Source organism: Pteropus medius, unplaced genomic scaffold (assembly GCF_902729225.1).
Source record: "Pteropus medius unplaced genomic scaffold, Ma_sr-lr_union100, whole genome shotgun sequence".
Taxonomy (NCBI): domain Eukaryota; kingdom Metazoa; phylum Chordata; class Mammalia; order Chiroptera; family Pteropodidae; genus Pteropus; species Pteropus medius.
The window spans coordinates 2931984-2948831 of NW_024350922.1; the positions used below are offsets into that span (position 1 = coordinate 2931984).

At 49.4% G+C, this 16848-nt stretch overlaps 1 protein-coding gene across 1 annotated transcript in view; it reads left to right on the plus strand.

The window, feature by feature from the left end:
• The window catches only part of DNAH3 (dynein axonemal heavy chain 3), a 143260-nt gene that overhangs the window by 97640 nt on the left and 28772 nt on the right, over window positions 1-16848 (plus strand). Inside the window, exons 45-54 of the mRNA XM_039840277.1 lie at window positions 2665-2768; window positions 3973-4267; window positions 5910-6089; window positions 7369-7492; window positions 7583-7739; window positions 7999-8142; window positions 9020-9686; window positions 10919-11084; window positions 12552-12768; window positions 13962-14144. Of these exons, the coding sequence (XP_039696211.1) occupies window positions 2665-2768; window positions 3973-4267; window positions 5910-6089; window positions 7369-7492; window positions 7583-7739; window positions 7999-8142; window positions 9020-9686; window positions 10919-11084; window positions 12552-12768; window positions 13962-14144 (2237 nt within the window). The remainder of the gene's footprint in view (window positions 1-2664; window positions 2769-3972; window positions 4268-5909; window positions 6090-7368; window positions 7493-7582; window positions 7740-7998; window positions 8143-9019; window positions 9687-10918; window positions 11085-12551; window positions 12769-13961; window positions 14145-16848) is intronic.

Below are 16848 nucleotides of genomic sequence, written 5' to 3' on the forward strand. Positions count from 1 at the left end.
TAAAACACGATGCCACCTCACAGCTAAGCTGGGAATAATAAAAGAGATGGAAAACAAGTGTTGATGAGAACCTGGGAAAATTGGAGCCCTCACATACTAATGGAAATTACATAATGGAACTGTAAAATGGGACAGCAGCTTTAGAAAACAGAATCCGACATTTCCTCAAAATTAAACAGAGTTCCCAAAGACCCAGCAACTCCACTCATAGGCATATGCCCAAGAGAAACAAAAACATACGTCCACACAAAAATTTGTCCACAAACCTTCATAGGAGCATTATTCATACTGGCCAAAAGGTGGAATCGACCGAAATGTCATCAACTGATGAATAAATACATAAAATATAGTATATCCGTACAATGAAATATTAGTCAACAATAAAAGAAATGAAGAAATACATGCTATGACGCAGATGAACCTTAAAAACATCATGATAAATGAAAGAAGCCGGTCACCAAAGAACACATATTGTATGATATCATTCATATGAAATGTCCAGAAGAGGCAAATCCATAGAGACAAGAGTAGATTAGCAGTTGCCTGGGGCTGTGGGGGTGGGTGATGGGCAGGAGGGGATTCGAGGGGTTACAGCTAAGGGGTGCAGGTTTTCTTTTTTGATAATGAGACATCCTATTATTGGTTATGGTGATGGCTGCACAGTTCTGTAAATATTAGTATATTCACATATACAAATATTTTTAGTAAACCATTAAATTGTATACTCGAAATTGGTGAATTATATCTCGATAAAGCTGTCTTTTAAAAGTTTGTAGCTAAGGTGATACATACTGTAGGATTAGAGGAAAAGAGGGATTGAGATACCAAAGAAACAATTTGAGAACTGAACAAAACTATTAATAATCTAATCAATAAATTAGAACCAGCGAGGAAGAAAGCATACGAGTCTAGATATGTAATAAATGACTTAGAGAAAAGGTTCGAGATGATTAAACTTATTACAGAAGAAAAAGACAAATGCATTAAAGCAATTATAAATATAGTTGATCTAAAGGCCAAAAAATGCTAATTCCTTAAGTAGGTAATCCAATAAGTAGTATAGACAATACATACAAAATATAAATGTGGAAATTCTTCCTAAAATGAAGAACTGTTCCTACAAATTGTAAGAGTATGCTACGTTCCAAGAAAAACTGATATAGAATAATCAACCAAAAGAAATAACCTGATTAAATTATTGGACTCCAGGGTAAAAGAGATTCCATCAGATACCGAGATAGGAAATAAAGTCAACAAAGGAGTAAATATCTGATGGGCCTCTAACCTACGCACAACAACTTAAAATGCAAGGAAATAATAAAACAATCATCTGCAGAATTCTGAGGGCAAGAAAATGTGACAAGAATATTACTTTTAGCCAAGCGACTTTTCAAATACAAAAGCAACAGGCAGGCATTCTTAACCATGTAAGAACTGACAAGATGAGCCTAAGTCCCTGCTCGGGAAAAAAAAAACCCATGAAATCAGCCAACTAAGAGACAGCTCAAAAAACTCTTATGCGGTCTGCGTCAAAAGGCCTGCGTTTGAGCAGCGAATCTCATCAAATATAGACCTAAAGACTACGGAACCAGGGAACTGTGGCGACAGAACAAATTGGATGTTATAAACCATGACAAAGTAAAAGTTACATCATTATCAACAACGAAAGGAGCCAGAGGAGGGGCATGGTGGGGTTCGTCAGTTCATAGTTTGTAAAGGGACCGATAAGATCGGTCTAACACTGAGTCACGTGCACCTGCAAATAAAACACGGTGTCAGGATTGGCTTCAGAATACTCCAGACGAAGAAAGGAAAGTGCGGTGGGGAGGTCAGGAGGGAAGAAGGGAGAAAAGCAAATATGGTGGTGGCTGGTGATGGGGACATGGACCAGACAAGAATCAGGATTGTCGATAATCGTTGAAGCCGGATGATGGATACTTGGCCGTTTATTATAATATTCTTCTTACCGTCATGTATTCTTTCGTTTTTGACAACAAAACTTTAAAATACGATAACAAAATTGGATTGAATTATTTTTTTTTAAAGCATAGGGACTTTAACCATTTAATGACTCACCTTATATTTTTAGTTATTATTTTCGAAGCAGCTTTTAGGAACCAGTTTCTTTTGTCACAAATAACGGTTTATCTGAAGTTCGGCAGGTCCTTCTGTTTCCTGTCAGCTCCTTTTCTTCTATTAGATTCGAGTAAAGTTCAATTTAACATCTTTATTTTAAAATAGTATGCATCAAGTTATCCCATTCTCGTAAAATCCTTTCTTTCGTCTGTCCGCCCTTCCATCTTCATTGCGTTTGCCTAGAGAGAGGGCTGGAAGGATTGCCATCAAAAGTTATTTCTGGACGGAAGGTTTAGGGTGCTTTATTGCCTTTTCTTATTATTGTTCTTTTCGACACTTCCTGTTTACATTATTAAAATAATTGGATGATCTGTACAAAGAGAACCTATCATTTTTCTACAGATAATCATTACTCTTTAAAAGGTGTTCTGGTGTATAGTTTCCCAACGAAGTGGAAGTTTCAGCACAGCTGTGCACGCACTGGTAGTTATACATTTGCAGACGCCTCTAGCAGAAATAGTTAAATATCTCAGACATGAAATGCAACCCCTGCTGTGCTAACAGCCTGGTCTGTTTCTTTGGGTCCAGGAAGCATCTACGATTTTTATTTCCTCAAGCAAGGTAGTGGACACTGGTGCAATTGGACAGAGTACATCACCAAAGAGGAGGAAACTATCCCAAGCAACGCAAAGGTAAAGGAGGGGTATTGGCTGTGGAGCTTTGGCTTCCACAATGGCCTGGTCATTTTCTAAGGCAGAAGAATTCATATCATTTCTATGTTAGCATTTCAGAGAACGTTTGTTAGAGAAAGCTTCAAATGTGAGCTGGAGTGAGCCTGCAAGAGCACGAACTTGAGAATTAGAGACTCAGATTTCTTACTCAGCCTTCGTCCTCTCTGCCTCAGTTTACTCAACTACAAAATAACAGAAAAAAATACTTGAACGGTGGTTGCAAGGATTGGCGACAATATACATGAGCACATAGCACATACTACGTGCTCGATGAATAGTGGCTACTCTTCTGATTATTATCATTATCAGGAATGCCAGGCGGTCATCAGGCCACCTCTTAAGACATCTCAGCCAAAAAGGATCCTTGCCTTTTCTTGCAAATCCCCCGAGAAAGATTTTCTTTACCAGAATTCTCAGAAAAACAGGTTCTGATTAATAGGTTTTCTGGTTAGCAGATGACTCACCTACGACTCATTTCCAGTGGACATAATTTCTCTTTCAAGAAGCGGGGAGGGGCGCAGCGATTGTAGATCATTCAGGCCCCGAATGGAGCGGAAGAGGGTGATGGGAAGTGGGAATATTGGCAAGTCAGACACCAGGCAGTACCACAGCTGCTCGTGAAAAGGGTGCCATAAGCAGGGGTGAATGTGAAGAAACCCCTGACCCCCCTCTCAGCCAAGCAGTAGGGATGGCACATGGAGGCAGACAGGTTGGTTCCCAACAGTGGCCTCCGAGGGCAACAGCTATGGACTCATCCTGATTGTAATCAGTGTTTATAATATGCCAGTTCGGTGATTCAGAATATAGACTTTACAATCAGACCAGCGGGGACTCAAATCCCTGCATTTCCACTCACTCGCTGTGTTGCAGAAGGGCGCTGGGCCTCAGTTTCCTCATCCGTAAAGCAGGGACAATAACGCCCATCTTTACATGCGTGGTCTCATTTAATCCTTAAAACAGCTCAGCTCAGAACTAGGGGCCGTTGTTATCCCATTTCACACATGAAGAGACTGAGGCCCCTGGAGAGATTCGATGCTCACTCAAGGTCAAAACGATAGTGAAGGATGGAGCTGAATGGGTTGTAAGGGGGAAGCGGGCCCTCTGAATGCTGAGACCCGGCTTCCCGGGCCCAGCACCAAGCCTCTCGCGTGTCTCTGTGGCGCAGGTTTCAGAGCTCATCATCCCCACCATGGAGACAGCCCGGCAGTCGTTTTTCCTGAAAACGTACCTGGACCATAAGATTCCAATGCTATTTGTGGGACCCACGGGCACTGGCAAATCAGCCATCACCAACAACTTCCTTCTCCACCTTCCCAAAAACACCTACCTGCCCAACTGCATCAATTTCTCTGCCAGAACCTCAGCCGGTCAGACCCAGGATATCATCATGTCCAAGCTGGATCGACGGCGGAAAGGCCTCTTTGGGCCTCCCATAGGGAAGAAGGCGGTGGTATTCGTAGGTAAGGTGATGACCTGGATCTGGGCAGAACCAGATTCTTCCGCTCCGGGCTGCGGCAAAGCCGAACCTCCCTTTGTCCGGGCGTTCGTTCTACGGTCCTGTTCCTCTCTCCGAGATGAAATGTTTCCGGTCAATATAATTTAGTATTCCCTCCCTCCCCTCCATTCCTTCCTTCTTTAATTTTGTCTGGTCTTTCCTTTCGTCCTTTCATTACCAAGTATTCGTTGACCAAGTACGATGGGACAGATTTTCAGTAAGTAAGACACGGCCCAGGCCTGGTGCCTGAGGTAGGCTTTCGGTTTCCCCTGGGTGAAGCTGAGCCCCTGACGGGCAGGCTGCCTCTGGTGAGAAGCGGTTCCAGAACGGGATGAGGGCATTTGCCCTCCGGCATCTCCAAAAGCAACACAAGCTCTATGATAACACCCTTGTTCCATTTTGTGTCCCATAAACCTGTTGTCAGTAAGTGAAGAAGCCCAACAGTTGCCAAATAAATATTTGTGAAATACGCACATGGAATTTCCCCAGGATCTCACCTGTTCACAAAGCGCGTCTTCATTTATGTCCACGGAGCCTCACAACCCTGTGAGGTTATTCACCATCATTAGCATTTTATTAGGCAGTTAACTGAGGCTCCCGAAGATTGAATTCCCTGTTCAGAGGCAAACACCTAGAAAATTCTGGAGCTGTGACCCAAGCCCAGGTTTCTTGGTGCCAAATACATTCTCATTTGGTAATAGTTAATTCCCTACTCCTCTGGGTTATCGCACTGTCTTTAAAATTCAGGTTTCGATAGCGAAATTGTGTGTATTTGTATCCTCGCTCGCTCACCTCAGTTCTTTAAAGGCCGGATCTCGTTTTATTTTTATTTTCCCCATCTTTTTCCCCCCTTCTCCTTTCCTCCATCCTGTTTTCCCTTCCTATTTTTAGGGTATATCCAAAAACGGTTGAAGTTTGGCAGCCAAACAGATCTAGGTTCAAATCTCTCCTTTTAATCCAATCACACCTCCAACGTGGGGCCGTTATTTGGATTAGAGGGGACGGTAGACGGAAGACTCCTAAAATGTTTCCTGCCGCAAGCTGGGCATTCAGTTCACGTTTGCTGGAGCAACACGTGCTGCCATTCTGTCGAGGGTCTTCTTCGTGCAGAGACTGGGCCACGTGCTCTCGGGGCAAGTCGGTCCCTGCCCTCGACAAAGTCACAGCCTGTTCTTGCCGTTTAGATCTTGCTCCTCAAAAAACCCTAGTCCAGAACCGTGCTCTGCAGCGTTAGAGTTCAACTCTTACCCGCAGGTCGAATGAAATACCCTGTTGGCTGGGCGTATGACTGGCTCCCTCGCCGTCATGTCTCTGGAGATGAACAAAATGGCCATTACGTAGCAGACAGTCAGTGTATTTTGGTTGAGGGAATGGGAAAAAATAAATGCTGTTTGTCGATGCCAATCCATGCAGAGATCTGTTAGGCAGGAGAGCCCCGAACCCAGGAAGACCTCCTCCCATATAGTCCGAAAGTCCACTGGCTGAGCCCAGCCTGCAGTGGGACAGCTGGCACGGACTCTCCCATGGAGGACATAGTCACCTGTTGCCTCCTGTGAGAGTGGAGGTCCCAAAAACTCACAATGTGTGGCCCTGGATTTTTTCCTCAGATGACTTGAACATGCCAGCCAAAGAGGTGTATGGAGCCCAGCCCCCCATCGAGCTCCTGAGGCAGTGGATTGACCACGGTTACTGGTTCGACAAGAAGGACACGACCAAGCTGGACATCGTGGATGTGCTGCTCGTGACAGCCATGGGACCCCCTGGGGGAGGAAGGAACGACATTACTGGTACGTGAGAGAGAATTTTACTCCTATTCGCCGCCCGGCAGAGCCAGACCCCTTCGCAGCTGGAGGGCTGGTGCAGGGCTCTCGGTGCCGATGGAGGCTGGGGAGAAGTATGTTTAGGCCGTGGCCAGACGGATTTGGGTCAGCTCCAGGGACTGGCATTTAGAGACTTCACGTTGGAAGTCGTGGACACAGGATGGAAAAGTGGAAAGAGAGGAGTCTTTGACTGGAGGAGCCGAGTCTCAGATGGAGAGGAGCGTGCGGGTGGCCGGCCTGTGTTCCAGGATGGAGGCGAGACTGGAGGTCCTCAACTAGGCGTGTGTGACAGATTCGCTGTTGTGTTTGTTACAGTGCGTCAGATTGCCAGAGGCAGAGCACAACCAACCCAAAGTGGCCCGAGCACAATAATAACAATAAACAAGCACATAAGACGCCCCCCGCCATGATCTAATAGAACAGGAGTACATTTTGTTTCAGCTAGAACTCAGTTAATGCAGGATCTGCATTTTCATTCTGAGATCCAGCCTTGCGTAAGACGCTGAGTACCATTTCCGGACTTAAGATTCTGTGACCTTGCTGTCCCCTCTGGCATTTAGCTTTCCCATATATAAAATAAGGGAAATGGGCAGGGTGATATGTTTCATGCACGGTGAACCTAAGAATATGGACTCGAAAATGATCACTCTCAAGATATACACCAGTCAAATTAATGGACTTTAAAGAAAAAGAAGAAATCTTTTGGGCATTTAGGCAAAAAGAGAACATGATTTTTATAAGAGAAATTAAATTAGGTTATCTTAAGACTTTTCAACTGTAATGCTGCATGCTGGAAGAAAATAGAATACCATATTTAAGATACTCAAGGAAATAAAATGAGAGTCAAAAATTTTATAGCCAGCAAAGCTGACCTAAAAGGAAAATTGTCATCAACATTGCCAGAACTCAGAGACTTTTCTCCACAACCCTTTCTTTCTCAGGAATCTACTAGAAAATGGGTTTCAGATCATCAAAATGACTGTGAATTATATCTCCATAAAGCCAATATATACATACAGATATAAGTATAAATATATAGATCTATAACACTAGACGCATAGATTAGGTAGATGCAGATGTACATGTAGGTAGATATAGATACACGTGGCTAGAGGCCGCCATATTGGTCAGCACAGCTCCAGAATGTCATGGCGGACATCCTCCCGTGCCTCGCCCATGTCCCAGAACTGCTGGGCCCAGGAGGTGAGAGCGAATGTGCACACGCACACGCGTGCTTCTTTTCCAGGACGATTCACTCGCCATCTGAATGTCATTTCCATCAGTGCCTTCGAGGATGACATTTTAACCAAGATTTTCAATTCGATTGCGGACTGGCATTTTGGGAAAGGGTTTGACGTGGTGTTCTTAAGGTGAGAGGGGGTTGCGTCTTCCCGGATGTGGGCCTGGGGTGGTCGGTTCCGGCCCCGCCTTGACTGGTCTGCCTTGTCCTTCCTCCCAAGGTATGGAAGGATGCTGGTACAGGCCACTATGACAATTTACAGAGCTGCAGTGGAGAATTTCCTGCCGACTCCCTCCAAATCGCATTATGTCTTTAACCTGCGGGACTTCGCTCGAGTGATCCAAGGGGTGCTGCTCTGCCCTCACACCCACCTCCAGGTGGGCCCCTGTCATTTCTGTTGCCCAGGTCACTCAGCGATAGCCCTGACTACATGGACTATACCATGATAATAGCAATAGCTGACTTTTATTCGGCATTTTAATCTACAATAGACATCGTGCTAAGGATTTATAGGCACTGTCTCGTTTGTCGCATCAACCACAGTATTTAGAAACTATCTGAGACTATTCAGAAACTGACTGTTACCTTAAGCACCCCCGCTCCCATTCATCCCAATAATCAACTCTGGATTTTCAGGATGTGGAAAAACTTATGCGGCTTTGGATCCACGAGATTTACCGGGTCTTCTATGACCGGCTGATCGACGACGAGGACAGGCAGGTCTTCTTCACCATGATGAAGGAAACCACCTCCAGCTGCTTCAAGCAGACCGTGGAGAAGGTCAGTCAGACCCCATGATCACTTGGCACCAGAAATGGTCCCGGGTGTTTGACCGTGCTAGTCTCAGACTCTCCTGGCAGAGACCTGCAGCTCTGCCCTCTGAGCCTTGAGGAAGTGTCGAGTCAGTGAATCACTAGATTTGGTGACATTATACTTGGCCCAATTTTGCTTCACTTCCCTGGTAATTTATAAGCCTGAATCCAACCGAAGAGGTTTACTCTATGATGCTATTGTTTATAATTAACTTTCAACACATTTTCAGGGTAAAATTAATTTGGGGGTTGAGATGTGAACCGTGAATTTTCATGGTTTGATGGAGGCCCCGGCGAAGCTCCAGTGAAAGGTTGTCATGGTTTCCCATCCACGAATATTTTTTTCTCTTCCATTTGAGGTAAGAAAAGTTGTTTTAAGCCTATATAATCGAATCACCTAGTTCTATCCCTATTTTTAAGAGGCCGTGTTTTCTTCACAGAAAAATTGCAGAAGCGTTTTGGTGTCTCATCCAGAGGTCGGGTGTGGACTCACTGCCGGCTTCAATGTCAGAAAGGGGGAGCGTCTACACTGTTCTCAGTCTGGGCACAGAGCGGGGACCGGGGGAGCGGGGAGTGGGGACCGCAGGTGTTTTAACGATCCAGCCGCAGTCCGGCCCTCACTTTCACACTCTTTTCTCAAACGTCCTTCCATTGCAGTCTTTACAACCATCAGATCCATGCGGCCTGGTGGTTTTTTTCCCCCTTAAACTGTTATTGAACTGTGACTTCAAAGAACGAGCTCAGAGGAAACAAACGCTTTTCCCGTTCCTTTTCCTCCACGGCCCTGCTGCTGCTCGGACCAGGCCGCTGGCCAAGTGCCTGGCTGAGACTTCTCTTTCCCGCAGATCCTCATCCACCTTTCACCCACCGGGAAGATCGTGGACGATAACATCCGCAGCCTCTTCTTTGGAGATTACCTCAAACCGGACAGTTACCCAAAAGTCTATGACGAGATCACCGACCTGAAGCAGCTCACGGCAGTCATGGAGTACTACCTGGAAGAGTTCAACAACGTCAGCAAGGCCCCCATGTCCTTGGTCATGTTCCGGTTCGCCATCGAGCACATCTCCAGGATCTGCCGGGTCCTGAAGCAGAACAAAGGCCACTTGCTCCTGGTGGGCATCGGGGGCAGCGGGCGGCAGAGCGCCAGCAGGCTGTCCACGTTCATGAACTCATACGAGCTGTACCAGATCGAGATCAGCAAGAGCTACTCGAGCAGCGACTGGAGGGAGGACTTGAAGAAGGTCATGCTGCAGGCCGGGGTGGCCACCAAGAGCACCGTGTTCCTCTTCGCTGACAACCAGATCAAGGACGAGTCGTTCGTCGAGGACATCAACATGCTTCTGAACACAGGCGACGTGCCTAACATCTTCCCCGCCGACGAGAAGGCGGACCTGGTGGAGAAGATGCAGACGGCGGCCAGGACAGAAGGCCAGAAGATCGAGGTCACCCCTCTGTCTATGTATAACTTCTTTATCGAGAGGGTCAGGAAGAACCTTCACATCGTCCTCGGTAAGAAGCAGCAAAGGCCGGGCTGTGCTCCCCCGTGGGTGTTCCGGCGTGTCCTGTGCACCCGAAGCCCAACCCTCTTGCACCGGTCTGCGGATCGATCCAGGCTGGGTACCCACTCGGGGCCAAGGCCTGGCATTTCTGTGGATGCTTCCTCCGCTTCACCCCTGTTCCACCCTCCTTGGTTCCCCAAAGTCTCCTCTGAAGCCTGTCCATCCTCTTGGTACGTTACCCCGGTGCCTGGCAGAGCAGCACCCGGAGGGCTCCTCCCTGTGACTGACGTGTCCAGCGTGTCCGGAAGCCTGGGGCTGTGTTTAATGCTCCTCCCTCTGGGTACCACGCCCCGTCAGTATCTGCCTCCCTGCTCCCTCAGCCCCTTCCCACCTTCCCGTGGGCTGAGCCGCCGTCATCTCACCCAGACCTCACCCCTGCAACCTTCTCACTGTCCTACGTCCTCTCTGGTCCATTCCAGACCTCTCTGTTCCTCAGCCTGGATGGATTATTTCTGTAATATATTGCAAATGCGATCACCGTGCATGCACACACGTGTATATGTGTACCCATGCACACAAATTAAAACACTTGAATTGCTTGCTATTAGGAGAAAGACCCAGATTCCTAACCTAGGGTTTTACAAGGCCGCCTGCCAAGCTGTCCGCACGTCCTGTCCACTCTTGTCCCAAACGAAGCTTCCCCATCTCTCCTGTTCTTCATCCACACTGCCCCGCTCACCCACCTACCTGTGCAGCACGTGCTCCCTTACCACGCTGAGTCTAAATAAAAAGTGAATGAAACCTGGGGTTTAGAACCCAGGGTTTGTGATCGGATGGAGCTGGGGTTGGAAAGAAGCTGATGCGCCGCCAGCACCTTCTGTAAGTAGCTGCGTGTGGGGCACTCACAGCTCCTCGCGTCTAAGTCAGTGTAAACAGAGCAAGTGGGCCACAGGCCCCAGACCACTCTGGCGAAGTGCCCGGAAGGATCTGGAAGGGACGGTAATGGGCGTGGGAGGCCAGTCAGAAGGCTATCATAACACACTGAGTTCCCATCGCAAAACCGAAAACATGCCTCAATTTCCCTGCGCGTCCTAGACACTTGTCATGACTATTGCGCTACTGCCCGGGCACCAGCAGGGGACAGCAGCCCCCCACCCCCACCCCCCAGAATCCTTGGCAGGATCTGCCTGCTTCCTCCTTGCTTTAGAGGGAGGGGACTGACGAAGCCTTGTTTCCCATTAGCCATGAGTCCAATCGGGGACGCCTTTCGGAACCGCCTGCGCATGTTCCCGTCACTGATCAATTGCTGTACCATCGACTGGTTCCAGTCCTGGCCCACGGATGCCCTGGAGTTGGTGGCTAACAAATTTCTGGAAGACGTGGAGCTCGATGATAACATCCGGAGAGAGTAAGTGTTAGCCGCCTTTCAGTCCTCCAGCCGGATATTCTGGGTGCAAGATCCCGATATTGGTTCTGTTCTTGTCGGTATTTTAAGATTTCTCAGTTTAGATGCAAAAAAAAAAAAAAAGTCTTACACTTTAAAATTCACATTTAGTCAGATATTTAATAAAATAACCTTTTCTGACAAAGAATAAAACCTTATTGCTCAGAATTGTCCTGGAGAGGCACAACTGTCATAGCCGTGAGAACGTGGATGTAATAGTACGGCTATCTCAACAGCCTCAGAGCGTCACTCTCGACAGGAATTTCCCTGCCAGATTGACGAACATGGCTTCTTCTGAGAGTGATAAGAACTTACTCTCCCATGAATAATGCACAGATATACAAAAACCAAAAGGAGAAGCTAGAATAAGGGAAGAGGTGAGGGTGTCGGCCCACCTGGGTGCCCCCTGAAGGCTGGGCTCACGTCACCTGCCTTGTCTGCCTCTGTGTCCCTACTGCCTAGCAGGTGTCTGGTACCTCGTAGATTCAGTGACTGCTCATTAAATGAATGAATGGAAAATGGAGGAGGAAGCAGGGGTCAGAGGGTCCGTGGCTTCGAATTCCGTTTTAAGAACTTTGAACTTTGTGCTGTAGGCCAGACGCCCCTTAAGCCCTCCTGCGGACAGGATTCAGGGGGGCCGCGAGTGTGAATGGGGAGAAGCTTCCCCTGACACCCAGCTGGTATTTCGCATTTCCGTCAACGGTGCGTGTAGGCAGGAAACCCAGCAGCATCAGCAGGACCTGTGACTCTGTTGCCCATGGGAGTATTTTTTTTTTCCATCACTCATGCAGACTCTTCCATTTATCACTTCCTTCAAAATTATGGCGGCTTTTAGACCTGCCGTCCAGCCTTCTCATTTAATGCAGCAGTTGGCAAACTGCGATCCACAGGCCAAATCCGGTTCATAGCCTGTGTTCGTAAATAAAACTTCACTGGCGCTGTGCCCCCTTTCTCACACTATGACAGCAGAATTGAGTAGTTGCTCAGAGACCGTGTGGCCCACAAAGCCGAAGACGTTTACTCTCAAAAAAAGTTTGTTGACTCCTTTTTAATGCATCACAAGTGTGGTTTTTAAAACATTTCGAAAACTCTATTTCGGCATCATCGTCGTCCTATGTGTTTTACTTCATGCATTTAAGAACTTTACTCTGCGAGGTCCAGAGGCTCCACCAGACAGCCAAAGGTTAAGGACTCCTGCTTATGCCCTGGTGATTCACAGAGCGATCAGAGATAGAAATGACTCGGTCAGAGACCATTCTGGGCAGAACACGTACCTACCCCCTCGATCCTCCTCGCGGCTCTGTTGACCGGCTCCGAGAATGCGGGTTTCCTGCGGGCCGCACTTGGTGTGCCTCATCACACCCCCGGGTCTGGAACCGGCGCCGTGCTCGGTCCTTGCAGGCCACCTGACCACCTGCTCGCCCCCGGCAGGGTCGTCTCCATGTGCAAATACTTCCAGGAGAACGTGAAGGAGCTGTCGCTCGATTACTACCACACGCTTCGTAGACACAACTACGTCACCCCCACCTCCTACCTCGAACTGATCCTCACCTTCAAGACGCTGTTGAACAGCAAGAGGCAGGAGGTTGACATGATGAGGAACCGCTACCTGACGGGCCTGCAGAAACTGGAATTCGCGGCTTCCCAGGTGAGCACTGCCAGCATGGATTGGGGATGAAGAGGGCCAGGCCGAGGCAGATGTGGGAGCCATGTGTCCAGGCGCAGCGTTCCAGAGGGCACAAGGGAAGACAGTCCCCCGCGTTTATGGCACTTGCCCCCCACGCCTCGCCCTTGTTCTGGACGCTCTCAGTGGGGGACTGGGCAGGGTAAGGCCATGGGCGAGAGCCCTGGGCTCGGGTTCCAGCTCTCCAGCTGACCAGCTGGAGGCCCTGGAAGCTCTTGGGCCCTCCATTTCCTCTTCTATTGAAAAGGAGGTGATGACAGTCTTTGCTTCATCGGGTGCTTAGGAAGGTTAGACGAGCTGACACAAGTACACAATGCCTGGCCCGTGAACTGGTCGTTGATGTGCGTGTGCTTGGAGCCACTGGACGAGCCATCTAAAATGAGAGCGTATTAGGACACGCATTTTCAGCACCAGCCAAGGCCTCAGGCAATGGAGTACGTTCCAGTAGGCTGGCCTGTTGCTGGTGCAGCGGACACACCAGCACCGCACACAGTGTGGGCGAGAACGTGGGGGTGTCCTCTGTCCCCTGCTCCCGGGGGTGCCGGGTCCGACTCGGGGTCCTTCGCTCTTAGAAGGATGTTGAGAAGGGTGAGCAAGCTGTGTTGTGAGGAACGGTGCCCGTTCGCGATCCTTGAGCCTCGCCACATGCCCAGCACTGCCATCTTCTCCGTTTCACACTGAGAGACCAAGGCGCAGAGAGGCCAGGTGCCTCGCCCAGGATCCCGTGGCCTCGGGCACAGCCGTTGCAAGCGGTCGGGCCGAAACGGAAACCGAGGTCTGCATGACTCCTGACCAGGCCAGCATGCCACGCTTGTCTCTCACAGGCTCGCTGGGGACAGTGGGTGCGAGGTCCCGAAACCCTCTTCAGAGAAGCACCCGAGCTGCCTGAAGAGGCAGAAGCAGGGCATGGGGCGAACTCCAGCTCTTAAAGGTGGTGCCTTTAAAAATGTGTAGGTTTACCGTCACGTGTCTGGCGCCTAGCACAATGCTCCATAACACAATGCATAGTAGAGACCAGACAGGTAATGTCCGGCCCATGTGAACATCCCGTGTTACAGTCACCTGTGTTTTCCGCATATGTCACAGGTGGGAGACCGGTCTCAGCTCCCGCCACTGACACCGCTGACCCTGCCCCCGTCCCCTGCTCTCCTCGCCAGGTGGCCGTCATGCAAGTCGAACTGACCGCCCTCCAACCCCAACTCATCCACACGTCAGAGGAGACCGCCCGGATGATGGTGAAAATTGAAGAGGAGACGAGAGAAGCCGACGCCAAGAAACTTGTGGTGCAGGCAGACGAGAAGGAAGCCGACAAGGCCGCTGCGGTTGCTCAGGGAATCAAGGTGCGAACAGCGGGCGGGGTGGGCGTCACCCGGGTCCCCCTGCTGTCTCCTGAAGGCCTGGCGCCGCTCTGCAGGTGCCTGCCCTTCTTGCAGGTAAGAGCGGGGAGGCCACCGTTCCAGAGTTGCAAAGCGGCAGGTAGGAAGCACACAGAGGCTGAGAGGCATGTCGTTATTTTTTTTAATCTTGGGATAATGACCAACTTTTAAAAATTAAGAGATATTGTTAGTACATGGATGGGAGACCACCTAGAAAGACCAGGTGCTGCAGGAGTAAAAAATAAAAAAAATGGGACATTGTAAGCTGACAAGGTCCTTGCAATCTATGAGATCAGCCTTTCCTAAAAAAAAAAAAAAGAAATGAAGAGACTTCAAGTGAAATTTCTAAAGTTTCAGCTTTTCTTAGAATAACAACAACAACGAAGCCAAGCATTCCGGCAGCACTGGACCTGCATTCCTGGGTTGCACCAATCAGTGGCATCGGACAGACGTGTCCCCATGTGTGCCCGGGTCAGCAAAGCTCAGCCGGCCCGCTTCCCACGTGCAAATCAGTGCCCGGCTCCTGGAGGTCCATGAATTCGCAGCTCCTCCCTGGTTCTCTTCTAGAACCAGACGCCTCACGGCTCCATATCTGCTCCGTTTCCTCGTCTGTAACATGGGGCTGGTGAGAGAAAGACACGTAAACCGGCAGCGTGTGTCCAGCACACGGAGCCTCGTGGCCGTGTTAGCTGTCCTCCAAGATGGGCCTTCTGTACCCTGCACTGAGCGACATGCCCATCTGGGAAAGGCCGCCCGCCGCGTCCGGGGTTCTGCTCTGCGGCTTCAGTGGGGGACGCTGATTTCTGGAACGGGGGAATGCACGTAGTGGGAGCCTGGGCAGTGAACTGCCACTCCCGCGACACCCTGGAGGCGACTCAGGAGCAGGAAGAAACTGTCCCAGGAGCTGGAGAAGCCTGCATTTGCTCTGGTTTCCTGGAGGCTTTTGTGTGGACCACATCCCTCTCCAGACCGCTCGGGGCTACGGTCCCTCTCCACTGAGGGCTGCCAATTTCCTCCAATCTCCTCGCACCCCTGGAAACGAGGTAGCATGGGAGAGCACCCCTAGGGTGCCCAGGGCAGTGTAGCGACCCAACCGTGCCAGGGGGACCCATGCCGAGATCACGGGAGGCTAGGAGCGCCTCGGGCAATAGTCGGCGAAGTCGGTCGGTTCTTTTTAACTAAGGAGTCATTTCTTTTTCCCCTAACGAGGACAAGGAATGGTGCCAGCGTTCCCGCAGCGCTGGCTGAGTTTCGTCAGCATGCCCTCTGAGTCACGTCTCTCACACAGCCCTGCCAAGCCCCAGGGGTCATTTTTAATTATAACTTGTTTTTTTTTTTTTTTATTATGGAAACAAATGACTTAGTAATAACACGTATGAAGGAATTTTTAAGAAGTCAACTTTCGCAGCTTTTCAATTTTCCAGGTTTCCCTCCGGCCCCAGTCTGTCCACATGGCTTTATGTTATCGCATAGTTGCTTTTTAAAATGTCCTCGACATCCTATCACACACGTTTTTTTCCAGAATGTCACAGGATCACTTTAATGACTGTTTAAGTAGGTGCTTCACCCGTCCAGTAGCCATTGTGTTGGGCTGCGAAGCCTTTGCCTCCCGCCCTGTGTTCAGCATTTGGAGAGCTTAAACCTGAGTTTCTCAACCTCAGCGTCACCTTTGGAGTTTTGAAATGCAGGTGCCTGGACCCCACCTAGGCCGTATGAATCAGGTTCTCTGGGTGAGGACGCGCCAAGCACGCTCCTCGGGTGACTCTGATGCTCCTCGGACGACTCTGACGCAGAGCCAGAGTCGGCAATCGCTGTGACGGATGATGTTACAATGACAGCCTTTTTGAGTCACCAGACAAACGAGCTTGCCAGAGCCCAGGCCTTACCCCTTAAGAAATGGAGCTGAGCGACCAGGCCACCAGGAGGCACAAAGTGTGTGTGGGCCCCTAGTTGTCAGGCAGGTTCTAAGGAAGTGACACAGAGCTATCGGGAATACAAAGCCACGGGCACCTGGGACAGTTGAAAGCCACCGAGAATGCGAAGCCGTGGCCCAGCCAGCACCTTTGGCCTCTTCTGCCATCAAACCCAAGCTGACCGTGAGAAAGAGCAGGGACAAGTTTCGCTGCTGCTTCCTCTTGCCTCCCACTCTGGCACATATCCCAGGGCCGAAGTGGGACAAACCGAGTCACCTGGCGACTCAGCCACTATTGCTACCTAAAGCAGAACATGCCATTTTGATACTTGGGGACACCTGACGCGGCTCTTATTTTGAGTGGAGGTTTCTTTAAATATAATGAAGCCAAATAAAACATTGCTGTACGTTTATAGGAGAAGCAGAAACCTAAAGCAAAGAAGCCGTGATATACACGCGCAGGTGCGCGTGCACAGATGTGAGCCAGTCGAGCCACCTTCATCTGCTTTGCCCGTCGCAGTAAACCCGCAGGATATAGACGCCAGCATGCTGCTTGTTTCAGAATTGATGTTCCCTGTGAAGTTTCAGTCTTGACTCCTTGGGCCATGGGACTAACAGAGAATTCGCTGAGCGAGGAGCCGAGAGCCCAGGGTTGGACCTCGGCTCTGTGGCTGGCCAGCTTTGTGACCTTAGCCACTCATTTTGCCTCCCGAGACCCTTTCTTTCTTTTCTTTCTTTCTTTCTTTCTTTCTTTCT